We start from the raw sequence: 20,024 nt of genomic DNA on the forward strand, positions 1-20,024 counted from the left end.
GACTGCTGAGTAAGCTGCTGCTGTCATATGGAGGGGGGAACCTTCTACTGCCCGATTCTTCAAGGCATCAAATTACCCCGGTCTACCTTAAAAGCAATGACGTCGGCGATCACGAGGAAAAGAAGTGCGATCACGTGATGTTGTGAAGCTTGCGGCGGCCATGTTGGGAACGGAGGTGGACGTAGCAGTGTTATAGCTTATTAAATTGCAATGCCCACTTCGTGCGCAGCCTTTGGGTGCTCCAATAACTCTAAAAGGGACCACCAGGTTACCTTTCATAGGTAGGTAATGAATGACACCTACTCCATGTATGTGTGCTGAGGGAACCACAAGTGGTAGATCATGTAGCTGATTCCCTTGGGATCTGGTGGAAAAGCTCTACATTGTGGCTCCCCTTTGCTGCCCTAGTTGTTGTGCACCTGTTTGGGAGGTGAGGTGTGGTTAGAGTGCAGCAGCACCCCCACTTTACTACCTCAGGAGCCTTCAAACCATGTAACGCTCTGTTCATTTTGTCCATTTTACACGTGTAAAAATACAAGTGTAAAATGTAGTTAGCCATTGAGTTCAATGGCTTTTTTTAAACGAAAAATACGCAAAAATGCATGCATTAAAAAAAAAAAGCCATTGAACTCAATGGCTAACTACATTTTACACGTATGTTTTTACACGTGTAAAATGGACAAAATGAGCTGAGCGGTTAGTTCACACGTAAATAACGTGTGGCTTATTTTGACACCGGAAGAAAAAGCTTCCTAATTAGGAAGCTTTTTTTGGAGCTTTTTTTTTTTTTTTTTGTAAAAACAGCTTTAAAAAAAAGCCAGGCTGTTTTCCCCTAACATTGTATGGAGAAGGATTATGACGTGGATTCCGCTATCAAAATCCTCCTCCATGTCCCTGTGTGAAGTAGCGCTTACATCGTGTGAAGGCTCCCTAAGAGTCAGGTCTGCCAGAGGGATATATGCCCCTGCTTAAGTGGTTAATAGTGAAGACATTTCTGTTTGGCCATGGCAGCTAGCAATTATGGGGACAGCAGTGGAAACCAACGTGTCATCTTGGCTAAGACGTGCCTTGGCTGGCAAATATTAGGCTAGCACTTGGCTAACATGATACAAAACCGCTTCAGTGCACGTGTATCTGTGTTGGCAGATAGCTGTGCCTAGCATGATGGCACCAGCAGTAGTGGCACAGTATGTTTCCCATGTAGCAATGTAATAAGATAAAGATGTCAACTGAGGGACAACGTCCTGTCCCTGGGCTAAGAAGTTTGAAGAGAGCTGGGAACTAAATCTCATTCTACAAAAACAGTCTGACTAGCTCAAGCTGTTTTGTTCAAACTGGGTTGAGGACATTGATACAGGCCCTTTACTATACTTTGTATGCAGGTTAAAAAAGTTTTAATGTTGTTTTCAGACTTGTAAAATTCCTAATATATCTTTATTAGAGGTCAGGATTGTTCATTGTGGTAGTCTGGGACACACCTCTGGTCTCCTCTATAGAAACACAGTTTAATCCGAAAATAAGAGCATTGGAGGCAGATTTCTATTACGGCATCGGTGAGAAAGTATTATAATAAAGTAGTTATAACACATATACTGAAGGAAATGAGCCTTAATAAGGAGAAACCTGGAAAGCCACTTTTAAACTGCAAGCAGCCATTGTTAAAGAGGACCTCTCCCCCATCAACTCCAACTCTTGTTTGGAGTTGTTGCATTGATTCCATCGCAGTTAGTATTTTCAGTACCCAGTATGCCAATTTGCTTCCTACAGTAAGATCAGTGGATCCAGGTAGTTTGCTCCAGCCTAGGACTGGCCACTTACCAGTACAGGGCACATTGGGTGCTGTAACCAAAGGCATAGATTACCCTGGAAAGTAAAGACAATATTCCAGCAGCTTTGGAATCAATGGAGCAGCAGCTCTTGAACAATAAAGAATTGGAACTGATGAAGGTGGTGAAAGGTCCATTCTAAGAACCTCCACCTAAACAGATTTCCAAACTAGCTGTACATTGTTGTCTTTGGCAGTGATATACTGACAATATTAAGATTTATGTATTATACAGATTTCCATCAAATCCAGAAAGAAGAAAACAATGGCTTAACCTTGTGAACAGAGAAAATTTCTCACCAAGCCTTCACACATTTTTATGTTCTAACCATTTTGAAGAATCGTGTTTTGACAGAACAGGGCAAACTGTGCGGTTAAGAACAAATGCAGTGCCCACAATTTTTATTTATCCACATCATATGGTGGAAAAGGTAAGCATTCATGTTGTAGGCCTGGTTCACTATGTAACATACTATTCAGTAGATAGTTTGTGTCTTAAAGGGTCATTTTTGACACTAAAGTCCAAATTGCAATTCACAATCCACAGCAGCATTAAAAATAATAAGCATTATATCCCCCACCCCCATCCCCAGTGAAGCCAAAGTATACCTTGGCTTCAGGGCTCTTGTTTCTGAATTCTGAGTGTACATCTCCAGCTTCACAGGCACCTGGAAAGCCAGAGATAAAGCCAATAAGACTCATCTTTAGGTAAATATAAAGTTTTATTTTTAATGCAATAACAGATTGCATTATAACAGGGTAATTTGGGACACTAAATCACCCACTGATCCTTATTAACTGGGGGTTAAGTATTAGAAGCCATATTAGCCCTTGAGACTGTTGTCATGCAGAGGGATCCTTACTTTCTAGTACACTTGCAGTGTGGAGTCCTAACAATGACCGCATTCAGTCTAGCAAACACTATCCGCCCATGGGCCATATTTCCTGGACTGAACGTGGCTGTGTGGATGGAACTCAATGCGTCGTAATGAGACACGATGTAGTGAACTCCTAATCAGCCTGATTGTCCTGTATTAGACTAAGAAATCTGTCAGTCTTCTACAGTAGCAGTTGTGAGCTCACTGCTTCATATCTCCATGATGGACTGAGTTCCATGCACATGGCCCTCATGTAGACAGTGAATGTGGTCATGTGTAGGAGGCCTAACTGTAGATACAAATTGCTCTGCCAAACTGTCCTGTAGCCACTATATGCAGTTTTTTTCTTTTATTAGATAAAATCCCTTATATGTTCAGGTTTTTATTTATTTTTATCAAGCAACATTTTCTCAGTCTGTGATTTTTGAAAAGGGTATTTCTCAGACTCTTGCCGTGTTTATTTCAGATCGCTCTCACACAGTCTACTATTATAAAGGCAGAAAAGCCAGAAGAAAAACCTCCACCAGGACTTGCTTCAGACATACAGAAAGGCTTGGCTTTCCATGGTGACCACAGTTACTGCCTACCAAAACCTGATGAGATTAAAAGAAAAATATGGGACCTTGAAAGGAAATTAGAAATTGCTCACAAGAAGATTAAAATCTATCAGCAAAGAGAAAGGCGAGGCAGGAAGAAATCTTTAACAGAAAACACCACAGATCCCGTTCTAGAGCAGCCATCAGAACACACATCTGCCCAGGGCATAGTACAGCACCGGGACTATATGGCCCCAGATCCAAAGACACACAATGTGACTGCAGTGGTGATATGAGTGCAGCTAGTTTTTTGGATGATGTACAAAAGTTTTGTTCTGCTACACAAATCACCACATGGACACTAAAGGTTGTGCGCATTCCAATTATGTCGAGGCTTCTAGGAATGTTAGAAGTTAAAACTTACTGGTTTGTTCTGCTAGGTGTTTCATGGAGTCATCTTCAAGCATTACTTTCCAAAGTTCAGATAATTGTATGGCCTGGCATTAACTAGAGTGCACAAAATGGCTGTGGTAAACAGAATTAAGACTAGGACTAACATGAAGTAAGATGTTGTATGGGTAGATCTCAGTAATGTTATTTGTAGAATACGGTAGTTCTTGATGCAACGCCACTTTAAAAGAATGGTATCAGAGGCAGTTTTTAGAAGTCACATCTTGGAATTCCTAATAAATAGTGTGACAAGGCTGTACTTTTTTGTATTTACACCATTTTGAAGGTATGCTTTAAAGAGAAACTTTTACTGCCAATTTTAATTTAATTTCTGTAATGAAATAGTCTTCAGGCTCTCTTGCATATGCTATAACCATGTGGGGGGGGGAAAAAAAAAAAGTCCTTTAGGACCTATATAGGTCTTTTATGTGTCTACATTTGTGGAAGTTTGGCAGTTTAAGGCAGAGGCCCCACATTGTGGAAACAGCTTTTTTTTTTCTGTTACAGACTTTGCCAAAGCCAGGAAAGGATTGACCACAAGTTAGAAGTTTAATAACTTCCCCATGCCTTTTGGAGCCATTCTAGGCTTTGGCTCAAAAAACAAAACTCAGTTTCCATAATATGGGGCCTCAGCCTAAAAAGCATGTGGTCACAACCACAAATGTGGGACTTTCAGAAACAGACAAGTGACACTACTGTATACGCTGTTTCCATAACACGGAGAGATGTTAGTGTGAGAGAGTAGAGCAAATTTATAGCTATTCCAGCAATATAGCTTTGCTTCTTCCATTCACCTCTTTGGACGCTACATGTTTGTTTGTTTTGTTTTTTTTAGGCAGTATGACCAGAACACAACAATTCTGGCAATTTGTTTTTACAGAGCTCATCATGCAGGATACATAAAGGTGTTACAAATTCATTGATACCAATTTTAGCTTTTGCTTTAATTTTTTTTTTATGTAGTAAGTGTTAATAGGAAAAGGACAATTAGGATTTTTCCATATTATTAATATGGTTTCTCATTTAAATTTTTAGTTTCATCACAGGACTTAACCACTAGGTGGCCTAATTAATTATAAGATGCACTGAAATACTTCTCAGCTATACAATAGGTCTATTAGACCCTCTAAGACAAAATCTACTTGGTTAACTCATATGTCTGACATGGGGACCTCCATAAGGCATGTCATCACTTCATGAGGGTGTTGTATTGATGAGGTTAAATGGCTGCAATCTTATCACAGCCTTTGCAGCCATTACAAGTTAATTACCACCAACTCCAAATATAACAGTGCCAAATGGCAGAGGAAGTAGTTCGGAATCCTCTAGTGCACAGTTCAGACTTCAGTTCACCCACTGGTATAAATCAGACAAGTCCAGGGATTTTTTTTTTTCTCCCAGAACTATTATAACCTTGAGAGACAGTGTGTATGGAAAGCTGTATTGGTATGTACGATGTACCATGGGGGGGTGTCTAAGAAAAAAAAAAAAATTCTCAAAAGAAATTTGAAACATACAAGTAGTGAAGATAACGCTTATTTTTATTGAGTACAAAGACTGGAGGGCCAACTTGTACACTTCAGTGCCATAAAAAACTGAAATAAATAAATTCTGAAACTTAGATCAAATGAATTTCAATAGGTGCTATTGGTTTACAGTTTTAAGTGATGTGAATTCACTGAAACCAATGGTTCAGTAAATCAGCTAGAGCATAGGAAATGCATAACGTAACGCAGCTTTAAATTCATCCTTTTAGAGAAGACATTCCTGCTCTCATAATCTCATCCACCAACAGGATATTGCTTGCAATAACAGTGCTAAGAAAAAAAACAAAACAAGGTCAGTAATGTCAAACTGTATACAAAATGTAAAAGCAATATGTAATCCAAGTGCTGCTAAAAACCCTAATCCTGCTCTGGAGAGTATACTACAGGGCAACACCCGTGTATCACTGTTACAGTATATTGCTAATAGCACTGGCAGGTCAAGCGATTAAATGTTGTATCCCCCATGTGTAATTTACCTGCAGGCTACAATACAGCATTGGCCATTGAAGGCGTTGTGCAGGATTAGAAAACATTACTGAACTATTCTCAGGAAATGATATCACAAGTTAGTCACATGGCCATGTTGCATTCAGTCTCAGTTTTAATGGGACTGAGCTGTGGCACTGCCATGTGAACACAGACAGTGTCACTTCTTAAGAACAGAAAAAAATAAAAAGCCATATTTTCTAATCAAGCACAACCTCTATAGGCCCCACATAGTATATATGCTGCAGTTTGCCCACGGTGAAAACGCTTAGGAAAAGAACCTGACAATGTCCAGTGGATGAAAGGAAAGTACAGTGCAGGAAAGTACATGCTGTGGACACTGGCTTACAAAACCTTAATGATTTTAGAAATCGCAGCATGGTAATTATACCAATGGAGACGCCATCAGTTCCCTATAGGTATAATTGAGGCAGAAAGTCCACAGAGGAAAACTCTGCGAAGTTTCTGTGAAAAGCCCTGCAGGCAAAAACCACAATGCGTTGCCACACCAGGTTTCCCCCTGTGCTCCGAACACCCCCGTTTCATCATCCTGGACCTGCACTGCCGCCCCCTTCTTGCTTGCTGTTCACTCCTTTTCTTTGCTTCCTTCTCAGTCAGCGTATTGTGCATTTCATTCATGCCGACAGGAAAAGGAAGGAAAGAAGAGAAGGAGTGTACAGGAAGCAAGAAGGAGGCAACGATACAGGACCAGTCTGACAACTCAGGGGTGCTTGGTGCACAGGGAGAATGCCCTTGTGCTCCCAGAAGACTGATTTACAGAAGAAAACTTTTTTCTTCTTCATGAAAACGCCTACAACGATCAGGGAATAAAAGGTATGCCTACAAGAAGATAGGCTTAGTTAAAAATGTAAAATCCCAATGAGAGAGGCCCTTTAATTACACTAATGGCTCTACATCAGACAGATTAACATGCTGTCCCACAGGCTTAGTAAAGTTAATAAGCCATTTTAAACTCTGTGGATAAAATAACTACTTACCAGGAATGAAGAAGCTGTTTCTTAACACTGTAATTGTCCCAAATTCCTGCTTCCGAAGACACCATTGGCTCACCTTAAGGAAACAAAAAGCAGTTGTACTTGTAGGCGCAAAACAATCTGTTATTAACAATAACTCTAAAAGTCCCAAAATCTACAGTAGTATACAGAATCACATACAGTATTAAGGCCATTGGTGATTATGAAGTATGTGCTGCTCTCCTGAATACGTGTAGAAGAACAGTATCTTCCAACGCAGAGGAAAAAGAGCAGACATTGATATAGCACAGTATTGTGGTCAATTGAGCCAAAGAGCACAACTGAGTGTTCTCTGTGCATAGTTTTGAAAAACAGACTAGTGTACCTAAAAAAAAAGGGTCAAAAACATTGCAGAAACAGGTTTAAGTTTAAAGCATGATATTATCAAGATTATGCACAGTGTTTTGGGAGCCAGTTCCTTTCCTATAACCAAAATGCTATCTGCTTTGGATATGGTCTCCTCTCTGGCAGTGTTACCAGAGGTTTTACTTTAGAAACTCAAAAGCGTAAGAAATTCAACAAAACATAAAAACATTACCAAAAGTACACACAAAACGGCATGAACAAGGCTTGAAAGTCATGACTTTAATTTATAAAAAAAAAAAACAAAACAAAAAAAAACACTTGTTTAAAGACTAACCTCAAAAAATTATAAAAGAGAAACCCAAGATAATAAGCTAGGGCTAGTTCACACGTAGTTAAATGTGCCTGCCGCGGCTTACGACAGTCACGGCTTTCAGCGCCGGATTAGGCCCAAATGATTGCCGCCGCTGCAGTTTCTGCCACGGAATCCATGTCAAGATAGGGCAGGTCACCTCTTTTTTTCCCCGCGAGCGGTAAAATACCGCTCATGGAAAAAGGAAGTGACCGGATCCGACTGAATTCAATGGAAGGCAGTTTTTTTTTTTACCCGGATTTTGACACCGAATTCGCGTCAAAATCCAGACCAAAAAAAAAAAAAAAACTACGTGTGAACTAGCCCTAAGCCTGCAGCGAAGTATGGTAAAGGAAAGTCAGCACTGCAGGGTCAGAAGTAAAGTATTTAAGACAATGGAAGGCAAAAAGGAAAAAGTACACTACACTGATAAGTTTCATAAAGAAAATCTTAAGCATGAGATACCTGTATTAAGATCAACACCAATGTGCTGTCCAGATTCTGCAAATTCTGTCTGAAGTTTCACTAATGTCTCTTGAGGGTCATATCCAGAATTCTGAGCAAGAACCTGCAAATATCAACAGAATGTCAGCTTCTGGGAACAATGCAACAGAGCGAGATCATAAATGTCTTATAAGCCCAGGTGGCCCTTTTCCCTCTACGGTCATTATTGTAAGTAGAGCAATAGCAGATCAAACCAATAATGTTGACTGCTAAACAATTAACCATTTGAAAACCACGCTGATAATTATTAATACCTTGGGAATGATAAGGAGAGCATCAGCAAATGCCTGTACACCAAGCTGGGCTCGACCTTTCACATTAGGTTTGTGCTTGACAAGGGCATCAGCAATTGCTACTTCAACAGCACCTGCGCCTGGTACAACACTGCCTAAATATAGAAAATAAAAAAAATCAATTAGATCTAAATGCCTAGAGAAAGCTGGAAACTGATAGTTTACATACACAAGTCTCTTGCTCCAGAGACATTTATACATACAGCAATGGATAAAGTAAAATTCACATTTTACAATCATGTAGCCGAGCTGTCTGCAGTCTCTGCTGCCAAGTCGTCAAACATGTAAAATTTGACATTGTCACCTGCCTGAAGGGCTCGATTTAATTTGGACTTCACCCATGACTTTAATGCTTACCTGGACCAGGATGGAATTTTTCCTGTGTAAAGCAATCCAGGTGCACACAATGTGGAGAATTCATCATGCTGTTTGATAAATATAGTGTATGTTTATACTTTGTGGATCTTCCCCACTGTGTGCATCAGAAGTCATTGCTCCAGATAGGAGTACAACTTTACAGCTAGGTTCACATCTGTGCCAGAGCCTCCATTGGAAATTCTGCCGCAGTGTTTACTGAAAATCATCTGAGGAAAAAGTACTGCATAAAGGATTTTCCTCCAATGGTATCAGTTTATAAACGACAGACCCTATTATAACAAAGGGGTTTTGCCAGGCTCTTTGTGTAACCAATGTTTTAATGTAAGCCTAGCTTAATCATTAATATCAATAATTTACAGTACGCAGAGGCTCATATGCAAATAGGAACAGTTTTTCTTTTTCTTCTAGAACCCCCCCCCCCCAAAAAAAAAAAAAAAAAAAAAAAAATACATAGGTGGAAAATGTTGAAGACTAAAACACCACAAGTTGTATGAGTTCCCTTTGGCATTTCAACTCACCATCTTCTATGGCATTTTTAACTGCTCGCAGGCCATCCCTAATGGCATCTTTAATTTGTGTGATGGTGTGTTTATTGGGTCCCTTGACCAGCAGTGTGACAGAGCGTGGATTTTCACATTGTTCTATGAATGTAAACTTCTCTTCACCCTGAAAATAGAAGTTGTGTAAACATGACAGGCTGCAGATAAACTACTAATACAAATATGGAATAATGTAGAGCTACCACTTAGTGTTATCATGTAAATATACTTGCCAATGTATATTCATAAACAAGACCAGCATGTCCCAAACAGTCAGGAGTGAGATCATCCACAGAGTTCATTGCAGTACCACCGCAAGCTAGGGTAAGCCTGTGAAAAACAGTAACCCATCATGGATCTGAACGAAGCACAAACAAAGAGACAGCAGCAGAGAACGACACTCACCTTTCCATATTTCTTCTCTTAGCTCTACGAAGAGCTACAATCCCTTCTTTAGCCAAGGCATCCAATGAGAATGGATCTATTCCCTACAATTCAACAGCAGATTAGAGACGTCAAGTTAAAATTAAGACTTCTGTAGTTTGGGCAGGAAAGCAGATATTGAATACAGTATAATAATTGGTACTGCCATTAACTATAGAATGCATCAGTTATCCTTCTAAAAGGATAAAAAAAATTAAATTACAGTCATATACAAAATCTAATTGCGAGAGCACATAAGCAAATCCTAAATCTAAACTTCAAGACATACATTAAAGTGAGGAGAGGTTCACTGGCTTCTACGTTCACTGCCATTATTGTATACCAGTTTACAATCACTTTAGTCACATGAACCAAAGACCATGAAAACTGCATAATCTTCTCACTGGTCCAAGTAACCAAAGTTTAGCATAAAGATTATGCCTCAGTCATCTTCATTCACTGCCTAGTGAACATCTAGTTTTACTCCAGAGTTGCATTACTGTCACTATGTCCTGTTCATTTGAATACATACTGGTAACCAAAGTTTTCACCAGATGCAGAGGAAAAAGAACAGCTTTACTCTAGCACAAGCTAAAAGCCAAGGGTGCTACAAACCACACTTGGGTGTTCTTTGTGCTGATATACATTTATATAGCAAGTACAACAATCTCACCTTTTGGTTTATCACTATGAACCCTTTGTTAGAATCTCCACACACTTTCTGCTTCAGGGCTACGATCTTATTCACCCTCTCCTCAATAAATTTTCTCTCAGCTTTGACTAGCTTTTCCCTCTCTTCCGCACTTTTGTAGAAAAATCCAGAATTAACTTCACTGTATTGGGAACAAAAAGCAGAATTAGTAAAGCATTTCACACCACAGTCTCAAAGATAAACCTGATGGAGTAAGGGCTCGTTCACATCTGCGGAGTCCATTCTGCAAGTTTTCCATTTCCTGCACAGAACTGGGCAGGAGACGGAAACCTGTCGGAATCTTTCAAACCCATTCATTTGAATGGGTTTGAAAAGTGTCCAGCCGTGAGAATTTTACGCTCTCCGCGGCTAAACAGTTTTTTTTAAAAAAAAAACTGGACACAGAGTCGGACATGAAGAACTCTGTGTCCAGTTTAAAAAAAAAAAACGGTTTTGCCGCGGAGAGCAGAAAACGCTCATTGGCGCTCACAGCCGGACTCAGCATGACAGGTTTCAGTCTTCTGACCTGAACGCTGGCGTGAACCCAGCGTAAGATACAAGTTAACTAGTTAGGGCAGGTTCACACCTGTGCCCGAACTCCTGCCGGCAGAAAACAGAAACCTGCATAACGGAGTTCGGGCGCCGGTGTGAACCCGCCCTAACTATGTACAAATGCCCATGTTGTCACTATGACTTCCATACTTGATTGAGAACAAAACTCATGACATAACTATCACAATTTGCATGACTTTTTTTTTTAATATAAAAGTGAAAAAGTCCCCTACATCTTTTTACATTAGGATCCTGCAACCTAAAGTTACTATGGCGATTCCTGTATCAGGAAATATAAAAGTTCATCATGAAGGCCAGGTCTTAGGTCAAGCAGAAATTGAGCAAAAAACACTGCTGAACTGGAATTTCTCTCAAAAATCGGTTTACTTACGTTTTCTCATACTCTAAGGAGACATTGCAGGTGAGAATGTACGCATCCTCAACTCTCTTCTTCATGTCTGGATGACGAGCCCCATGATCAAGCACAAGCCCTCTTATTAACCTAGAAGAACAAAGTCATTCTCAGAAACCAAGTATATTTGGTAATAGACGTCTCAATGTATTCATTAACTGTAGCATATTACAGGTGTTCACAATTGTGCCAACAACATTACCAAATAATGGAACGTCAAATAGCCAAGCACGCATGTGGTTACTTTAGCATGGTGTCTGACTGCAAAGTCTACTACAAAGAAATGCAGAATTCGTCCATGCAGTTGCTTTCTCCAATCGTCCTCCTTACTCAACCTTAGGCTGGGGACCGGTTTTGCTGCTATGTTATATAGAATTTGCTGCCTTTTACTGAGCCAAACTCAAGAGTGGATCAAGTATGAAGAGCAGTTCCTTCCTTTAAGTTTCCCAATCATCATTAGCCCCCTCCTGGCTTTGGCTAAAAAAAAGCAAATCTATGCCAAAGAAGTCATCACACAGCAAAGCAGATATACAAGCTACACTGAAATGGACTAAGACATAACAGGTAAATATACTATAACATGCCATTACTTACGTGGTGTCACTTTCTGTTTTATGCTTCATCTCCATAATTTCCACCATGTACAAGTCAATTGGTTCATTAGGTTGTCTTATGGCCAAAACAGAGTCCACAACAGCCTTAAAAGCAGAATGCAGTCAGTGAGGTTTAGGTATGAATAGTGTGCAGTGATATTAAACTAAAAAATAATTCTTAAGCTCTCTCTGGACATTTCAGATGCTTGTAGTGAGGAACTAACCTGGTACAAGTATAATCATTGGTACATATATTCTATAGTAAAGAATCAGATTATACAGTTACCTCTGTTAAAACATCAGCCAGCTCAGCATGTACTTTGGTGCGAAGAGAAGTCCTGGCCACGTTAATAAGGGTTTCCCTGTCCATTTCTTTAGAGACCTTAATTTCATCCAAAACTTTAAGTGCTTTTTCTTTTGCAGCTTCAAATCCTTCTGTGACAATCCTTGGGTGAAGGCCCTAAAAACACAAGAACCACAACACATATTAAAGGAAACAAAAAAAAGCTTACAAGCTATAGTACAGCAAACCTATAGTCAGACATCAAACTCCTAGTATCCTCCTGGTGTAAGGTTTCAAGCAGCTGTTAATCTCAAAGGGACTGGGGAACCTGGACTATATGCACAGTAAGAATTTACATTGCTTTTAACAAAAAGCAAACAAAAACAGAACAAACATGTAACATATCCAGAAGCTTAAAAAGAATTACCTCCAATAATTCAATGTTCAAATACTTCAAGTGAATTTAAGAAGCTTTGTAATTACTATATTATTTTTTTAGTAAATAAGAAGACATTCATGGACTCCATTCCAAAAGAAGCAATTTTCATTTTTGACTCCCTGCCTTCCAAATGCCATAACACTTATTTTTCAATTCAGAGCTGTATGAGTGTATTTTTACAGGACAAATTGTACTTTGCAATGGTATCCATTTAATATTCCTTAGGCCCTGCTCACATCTGCGCATAGGTTTCTGTTCGGGAAGTCCACTTGGGGACACCCCTGAACGGAAAACTAATCCGCATAAAAAAAAAAAGTAGTTGCCTAAGGAAACCCACAGACCCCATAGACTATAATGGGGTCCGTGTGGTTTCCGCAGAAGATGCAGAGAAAGGTGCTGCTTGCAGGACTGGTCTCCGCATTTTTCATGCGGAGAGGGGAATGGAATGGCCCAAATGCAGATGCCAACCAGGTCTTAGAGGGAAGCTGGGGAAAAACAAAAACAAAAAAACCCAAAACATTGCAGAAACAACTTTTTTTTGTTGTTGCAGATTTTGCTGCAGTTTTTTGACCCAAAACAAAGAATGGCTACAACAGGAATGGGAGATTATATATATATATATATATATATATATATATATACACACACACACACACACCTTATATTTCTACCTTCTGCTCAATCCACTCTTGGTTTTGGCTCAAAAAAATAAACAAAAAAAAAGCTGCATTTCCACAACGTGGGGCTTTAGCCTTAAATAGTCTTTGGTTCAAGGAAGCTTGGAAGATCTCTTCTGATAGAATTGAATATACCCAGTTTTGTTAGCAGACTCTACAGATATGACATCAGTTGTAAGGCATCAGCCTCTTAGCCACAACTCCTCCTTTTACTCACAGATTGGGAATCAGCAGACTCTTATCTGGGAAAGAGGAAGAACTTTCTTTGTCTTGGAGAGTTGTGTCCCTGCTGGGTTCTGGAGATAATTCCAGAGTCCTGACACCCTCCTCTGTATCTGCTTGACCACGACGTTGTAAAACAGTAAGGCCCCTAGTGAATGACAATGTGTATTTTGTCGTCCACAGAATACTGTCCAGTTTTTGCGGACCGTGTGTCATCAATGCGTTTTCGTTCTTGCGGATGCCGAACAGTATTGCTTCAATACGTCATCTGTATTTATTGCATTTACAGATGACACACTGAACCAAAAAAAATCCCTGTGGGGAGCTAAGTAATTGTTCCACAAATTCGGAAAACACACAGAATACATGCGTGTACCGTCCGTGGGTTTTACTCTCCCAGAATAGGACCTGCTCTGAGTGTTGTGGCACAGACTTGGTCTGCACACGGATCCATGGAATACACAGAAGTGTGCTTGGGCCCATAGGAAATAAATGGGTCAGTGTGCTATCTGGGAAGAACACAGGTAGCACATTGAAATAGCACAAAGTTCTCGGTGAGTAGCGTAAACCAGACATCTGGTTGTGAACAGCCAGTAAAAACTATTTCTACTCAAATTCCCACCTCCCCTCTGCATACACAATAATACATAGTTTCTGTCATCACATATGGGTTGCTACAATTCTGGGGATATCAGTTTATATATTGTACGTTCTAACGCCTAAAATTAAATAAATAAGCTTTGAGTTGCCATACCCTGACACCCGTAATTTAATTTTTTAAAGTACATCTTATTTATATAATTTTGGTTAAAATTTTTATAAGGTGTGAAACAGCAAAAAAAAAAAAAAAAAAAAAAAAAGTCTTTTTAGTTATCTCTAAGTGACCGATACTCTTGATTGGGACTTTTTTCTAAGATACAATTCTTTCCTCTGATAGATATTACAGAGTTTCTTAAATTCACATATACTACTTACAAAAAAATACATGTATGTATTGTCTGACTTAGATATTTACCTCAGATATGTAGAGATCAGCTTGCTTTAAGAGTTCTCCAATGATCAACACGTTGGAGGTTGTTCCATCTCCTGTAATGTCATCTTGGGCAGTGGCTACTTTTGCTATCAAAGAGGCTGTAGGATGCTGAATTTGCTAAAACACAAAAATTACAAAACTACCATAAGGCTGAAATCGTACATACTCCCTGGGTGGTATTAAAAAAGCCCATCACCGATACTCTATAAAGAACTCCTCTATGTACATACCATTTCATGGAGCAGAACATTGCCATCCTTGGTAAGCTTGATATCCCCAGCTCCAGAGACCAACCTGTTCAAAAGACATCACAAAGGGGTGCAAACAATTAAAGGGTCAGTAGTACTACACTATGAAGAGATCCTGACCTGCTGAGTTTAACTGCTCTCTCTTCAGTTAGACTGTCAGGACCGCCCTTTTGACAGTGAAGAGCTATCTGTAAATGCACCGATTGCTCTTCCCTCAGGGCACATAACGGGAATGACGACATTGCGCTGATTTCAGCACACTGTTGGCTTTTTAGTGGTAGACAAAACCGCATGTGGCCGAGGACATGAAAGGACTTCTTTAAGTCTTGTTTGCCAGAGGGATCAAGTTCTTCATGAAAGGTCCTCTTTAAGCCTGAAGAACTAGCTATAACAATCTGAGATATCATTAGATTAAAATACAGTCCGGAACGTGATTTTATATACAGCATGAGCAAGCTGCCTACATTCCCGACTCAGTTTCTCACTAATGATGGCTCATTCTCTTATAACTAGAGCTTAAAACTTGGCATCATATGAACGCAGTAGGAAACCAAAGATAGACATTTGTAGGGCCTACCCACCTTTGGTAAATGCTTCAAATTTGCAATTTTATAATAATGGTATATGGATTTACCATAGCAGCTGAGTTATAGGGTTGCTAAAAAGAATGATACAGTATGTTTAATAATAAAGTCATTTAGATTTTTCTAAATTGTCACCAAACATCACCTGACAATAGTGCGGGCAGGGAGTTATAGTTTAAATATAAGATCTTGCAGGATTCAGACAATACTAAGGGAGTGTTCACACTACCACCATTGTCCACCCCGGGTTTTTCATCCTAAACCCTGGTGAAACTGACAGGGGACAGCTTGCCAGCGGTCAGCTTTGAAACCCGTTCATTTGAATGGGGTTTTTAAAGGTAACTGCCAGTGTCCGTAAGCAACCTCTCCACCTGGAAATTAGTATTATTTTTGCACAAACAGTTGTACACGCAGGACTTTGTGTGTGCACAAAAATACCCAAACAAACCTGGTTTTCAGGTATATACACCGGCAGTTACCTTTAAAAAAAAACCCAAATGAATGGGTTTCAAAGCTGACCGCTGGCAAGCTGTCCCCTGTCCAGTTTCCACAGGGTATAGGAAGGAAACCCCAGGGCGGACAGCAGTGGTAGTGTGAACACCCCCTAAGTGATCAGTATTAACACACACAGTACGAGTCAGATTCCCCACTGTCGACATTCTGTTTGTGTTCAGTTCTCTGCTGCGCAGAACTTATTTACCCCACTCGTAAACCTTGATAAACCTGCAGCTATAAGCTAATGTAAGTGCAGGTCTTATAAGGTATACAAAACCGCTGTAACACTAAACAGAACGGGTTACTAAGGCTGGGTGCACATAAGGCTTTGTGACCGTTCAGGAGTTCAGTGCCTCCATTCCGTATGAAAAATATGGAGAGAAAAGTCCTGCAAGCACAACCAGGCAGAAACCTAGCAGACCCTATTATAGTCTATGGGGTTTACAGGTTTCTGCTTGGAGTACCCAAGGAACAGAAAACCCAAGTCAGGCGTGAAGCTAACATAAAGGAAGTGCTAGGTGTGCTTGGGGTCGTTTGTGTTGATAACAATCCCACTACCATTTAGGACAGCCTGTACAGAGTAACACTAGAAAGTTTACATTGCTGCTGCACTACCAGACGGCTCCTGAGCTGAGGGGGGCAGCACTAAGGCCACAGCACCCCAGTAAATAACGCAGAGGAATGCATGCAACGCCGTATACATGGCCACTACCCAATATGGCAAAGCCCTCACCCTCATATCTCCCCGCTCTCTATCAAAGGGCTCAATGAGCAGAGAGAGCTGAAAACATTCACACTTGCCACAAGGCGCCCACAGGCTACAAAGGAGGAAGCGCACGCTTACATCTTCATGGTCCCCTTAGGCCCGAGGTTGGTCCTCAGCACATCCTGTAGCCCTCGCGCGGCGCTAATGTTCACAGAAAGAGCCGCATGGGCCCGTGCTACCTCGGCTTTCGGGTTGAGAGCTTTCACGGCCGCCATTGTGGAGGCGCAGGGGACTGAAGAGGGGAAGCGAGAAACCGTCCGCGGCACACAATGACCAAGCCCGGGCCTTCCCTGCACGCCGCGACAGCAAGAGACTGGGGCCGGCGCTTCCAGAACAATCTAGCATGCTCGGCCGGCAGGTCCCACCCAGTGCACGCTCTGATTGGCTGAACGAAAAGGCCATGTACCATGATTGGCTGGCGTTTATGAAATGTCGCGAGATCCTTAGTAGACGTTATAACTGTCTAGAGGAAGTGAGGCGCTCGTGTCGTGTTGCCAGGCACAATGCGGCCAGATGAGGCCTGGGCGGCGTAACGTGTGCTGAGCCCTAGTAAGCCCTAGTATAATGTGGGAAAGGGCTAATGTCATCCACAGCTATACCGGGAGCCGAGAGAGGGACTCCTGGCAGTACAGTTATGTAAAGGCTGCTACAAGTCGCTGTCACCCAGTGACATACTGTGCGGTACCACAGGGACTTTATACAGATATCCCATGCAGCTAGTAGCAGGAGACTACATATATATTTATCTCTGCATGTATACTGCATAGTGGCCGTAACAAAAACTTATAGGTCACAATCAGAAAATGCCAGTCTTCATAACCCCTCAGTCAGGTCTCGTTCACATCTGCGCCCGGGGTGTCCGTTCTGCAGGTTTCCGTTTCCTGCCCGAAACTGGGCAAGAGAGGGAAACCTGCAGTCATGTTTCAACCCATTCATTTGAATGGGTTTGAAAAGTGTCCGGCCATGATCGCCGGTGAGCGTTTTGCAGGACTTTGTGTCTGGTTTAAAAAAACGGTTTAGCCGCGGAGAGCATAAAATGTTCACGGCCGGACCTGATCTGACAGGTTTTCGTCTTCTGCATGCAGAAGACGGAAACCTCAGAACGAAGATCGAACGCTGGTGTGAACTCAGTGTAAGGGGAGGGTGTGCCTTTCCAGACCCCAGAGTATAATAAATCGGAGACCCAGGGGTGGATATAAACATAACAAAACACTGTTACTTACCGCTCCCTGGCTCCAGCGCACTGCCCGCTGATGTTGGCCATCTTCACTGATGGAAGAGACGTCACTTGAGCTGGAGCTGGTGTCGCAATGCAGAATGACGCAAGCCCCAGCCCACGTGACATCTGGGACGTCACCATATAGGCCTAAAACCTTTTGGAGCCAGGAGAGGTAAGTAACAGCGGTTTTTATGTTTCCTCACCTCTCCTGGGTCTCATCATTATCATTATACTTGGGGGTCTGATAGTGTTTGTGGGGTTCGCGGGCGCACGGCTTCACTTACCGATCCTGGCTCCTGCTCACAGCCGCCTCCACAGAAGGGCAAGTGCCGGGGGCCATGAGCAGGAGGCAGAATTAGTAAGTAAATAGGGCCGTTATCAGCTGTAGTTACTCCAGCCGGTAATGGCCTATTAAAAACAGAAAACAATCCGGGCCCTGTGGCAGCCACTACTGCTACTACCCTGGTAGTTGTGTCCCTGGTTGAAGGCATCACTGAAATGAAAAAAATATTTGTGCAAAGCACAAATTTTTGCAAAAATTGTGACTTTTTATGCCTTGTACACCAGAAAAATGGTATACAAGGCATAATACATCAAACCCACTCACAAGTGTTGGTTAGGACTGTACCACAATACCTTGGCATCAATCATTTAGTGATGCCCAAGAGAGAGTTAAGTGTATTCTAAACTGTGATTAATTCCTTCATTGCAGGCGGGCCACTGTGGAAAGGCACATCATACTGTGTGCAGGGGCCACTGTGGGACATATTACTGTGTGCAGGGGAAACTGTGGGACATATTACTGTGTACAGGGGCCACTATGGGGAATAATACTGTGTGCAGGGGCCACTGTGGGACATATTACTCTGTACAGGGGCCACTATGGGGAATAATACTGTGTGCAGGAGCTGCTGTGGGACATTATACTTACTGTGTGCAAGGGCCAGTGTGGGACATAATATTGTGTGGAAGAGCCACTGTGGGACATAATACTGTGTGCAGGGACCACTGTGGGAAATAATACTGCGTGGAGGGGCCACTGTGGGACATAATACTGTGTTCATGGGCCACTGTGGGACATAATACTGTGTGCAGGGGCCACTATGGGGGATAATACTGTGTGCAGGGGCCACTGTGGGACATAATACTGTGTTCATGGGCCACTGTGGGACATAATACTGTGTGCAGGGGCCACTATGGGGGATAATACTGTGTGCAGGGGCCATTATGGGGGATAATACTGTGTGCAGGGGCCACTGTGGGACATAATACTGTGTGAAAGGGGCACTGTGGGACATTACATTGTTTGCAGGGGTCACTGTGCAACATAATCCTATGTGGAGTAGCTGCTATGGGACACTGTACTGTGTGGAGGGGGTCACTATGGGACATTGTACTGTGTGGAGAGGATTCTGTGGTGCATTATACTTTATAGAGGGGCCGCTGTGGGACATTATAGTGTGTGGAGGGGCCTTTATGGGACATTATAGTGTTTGGAGGGGCCACTATTAGACATTATACTGCCTGGAGCCACTTTAGAACATTATAGTGTATGTAAAATTGGCATTATACTGTATAGAGGCCAGGAAAGGGTGCGCTATGCCGTGGGCGAGGGCCCCAAGTCAAAAGTTTGCAGGGGGCCCAGTCTTTGCTAGTTATGCCCCTGCTCTCTATGATCTCTGGTGTGTGGATAATCCCAGGGGCCATTCTTACATGTTATACTCACACCCCCATAAACTCCACACCAGGATTAACTATTTTTAGTTATTTTTTAACTATGTTTACCCCCGCCTAGACGATGTCATTGGCGCCACACTGAGGCCCTTCTTAAAACTCCCTCTTCCCTGGATACAGGATACTCTGCGTGCTCATCTCACTATTTCCGGGAAAGTGAGAGGACTGTCTCTTTGAATGATGTCTTATGGTTGGCCTATAAAGCCGTCATGTGCGGGCATTGCATAGGATTGGCTCCTCGATTAAAAAAGATAGGGCCACAAGGAAACAAGCTTTAACGACTAAAATCTGTACCCTCACTGCTCGGTTAGTATCCCGACCCTCCCTCACTATCCTCCGCTAAAATTAGTGGCAGCCTGAGCTGACCTCAGAGACCTGTTGAACCATAGAATTCAGCGTCTCTCATTATACACTCGTCAATATTATAAATGAGGTAATGAGTAGAGATGAGCGAGTACAATTCGAAACGGCAGTTTCGAATAGCATGGTCCCATAGGAATGAATGGGAGCAGCCGGCGCGCAGGGATG

General features: G+C 41.8%; 2 protein-coding genes and 3 non-coding genes across 5 annotated transcripts; 1 reads left to right on the forward strand and 4 right to left on the reverse strand.

Moving 5' to 3' along the window:
- Positions 1-30: 30 nt before the first annotated feature.
- Positions 31-3,941, forward strand: LOC142195296 (THAP domain-containing protein 2-like). The gene is made up of 3 exons (XM_075264941.1): positions 31-281; positions 2,061-2,256; positions 3,170-3,941. Exons 1-3 carry the CDS (start codon positions 211-213, stop codon positions 3,533-3,535), a joined length of 633 nt encoding a protein of 210 aa, XP_075121042.1. The 5' UTR covers positions 31-210; the 3' UTR covers positions 3,536-3,941.
- Positions 3,942-5,212: 1,271 nt separating this feature from the next.
- LOC142195265 (T-complex protein 1 subunit zeta) lies at positions 5,213-16,868 on the reverse strand. The gene is made up of 14 exons (XM_075264890.1): positions 16,622-16,868; positions 14,681-14,744; positions 14,433-14,567; positions 12,083-12,256; positions 11,798-11,901; positions 11,183-11,293; positions 10,222-10,381; positions 9,531-9,613; positions 9,359-9,455; positions 9,105-9,252; positions 8,170-8,303; positions 7,877-7,979; positions 6,721-6,793; positions 5,213-5,506 (listed from the first exon to the last, which is right to left on the reverse strand). Exons 1-14 carry the CDS (start codon positions 16,756-16,758, stop codon positions 5,434-5,436), a joined length of 1,596 nt encoding a protein of 531 aa, XP_075120991.1. The 5' UTR covers positions 16,759-16,868; the 3' UTR covers positions 5,213-5,433.
- LOC142196397 (small nucleolar RNA SNORA22) lies at positions 6,925-7,056 on the reverse strand. Its single transcript, XR_012715228.1, has one exon. It is a non-coding gene; the product is annotated as a small nucleolar RNA SNORA22 (small nucleolar RNA).
- On the reverse strand, positions 10,054-10,187 carry LOC142196396 (small nucleolar RNA SNORA22). Its single transcript, XR_012715227.1, has one exon. It is a non-coding gene; the product is annotated as a small nucleolar RNA SNORA22 (small nucleolar RNA).
- LOC142196392 (small nucleolar RNA SNORA15) lies at positions 11,376-11,505 on the reverse strand. The gene has a single exon (XR_012715223.1). It is a non-coding gene; the product is annotated as a small nucleolar RNA SNORA15 (small nucleolar RNA).
- Positions 16,869-20,024: the final 3,156 nt, after the last annotated feature.

The sequence above is a fragment of the Leptodactylus fuscus genome, chromosome 2 (assembly GCF_031893055.1).
Source record: "Leptodactylus fuscus isolate aLepFus1 chromosome 2, aLepFus1.hap2, whole genome shotgun sequence".
NCBI lineage: Eukaryota > Metazoa > Chordata > Amphibia > Anura > Leptodactylidae > Leptodactylus > Leptodactylus fuscus.

What these genes read in the sequence shown, in the direction of transcription:
- LOC142195296 (XM_075264941.1), top strand. Translation starts at nt 211, where the DNA reads ATGCCCACTTCGTGCGCAGCCTTTGGGTGCTCCAATAACTCTAAAAGG. An exon ending in CACCAGGTTACCTTTCATAG is followed by an intron (nt 282 to 2,060) that starts GTAGGTAATGAA and finishes TGTATTATACAG; the next exon opens with ATTTCCATCAAATCCAGAAA. An exon ending in CACATCATATGGTGGAAAAG is followed by an intron (nt 2,257 to 3,169) that starts GTAAGCATTCAT and finishes TGTTTATTTCAG; the next exon opens with ATCGCTCTCACACAGTCTAC.
- LOC142195265 (XM_075264890.1), bottom strand. Translation starts at nt 16,758, where the DNA reads ATGGCGGCCGTGAAAGCTCTCAACCCGAAAGCCGAGGTAGCACGGGCC. An exon ending in ATGTTCTGCTCCATGAAATG is followed by an intron (nt 14,568 to 14,680) that starts GTATGTACATAG and finishes TTTGTGTTTTAG; the next exon opens with CAAATTCAGCATCCTACAGC. An exon ending in AAACAGCTTCTTCATTCCTG is followed by an intron (nt 5,507 to 6,720) that starts GTAAGTAGTTAT and finishes TTTTTTTCTTAG; the next exon opens with CACTGTTATTGCAAGCAATA.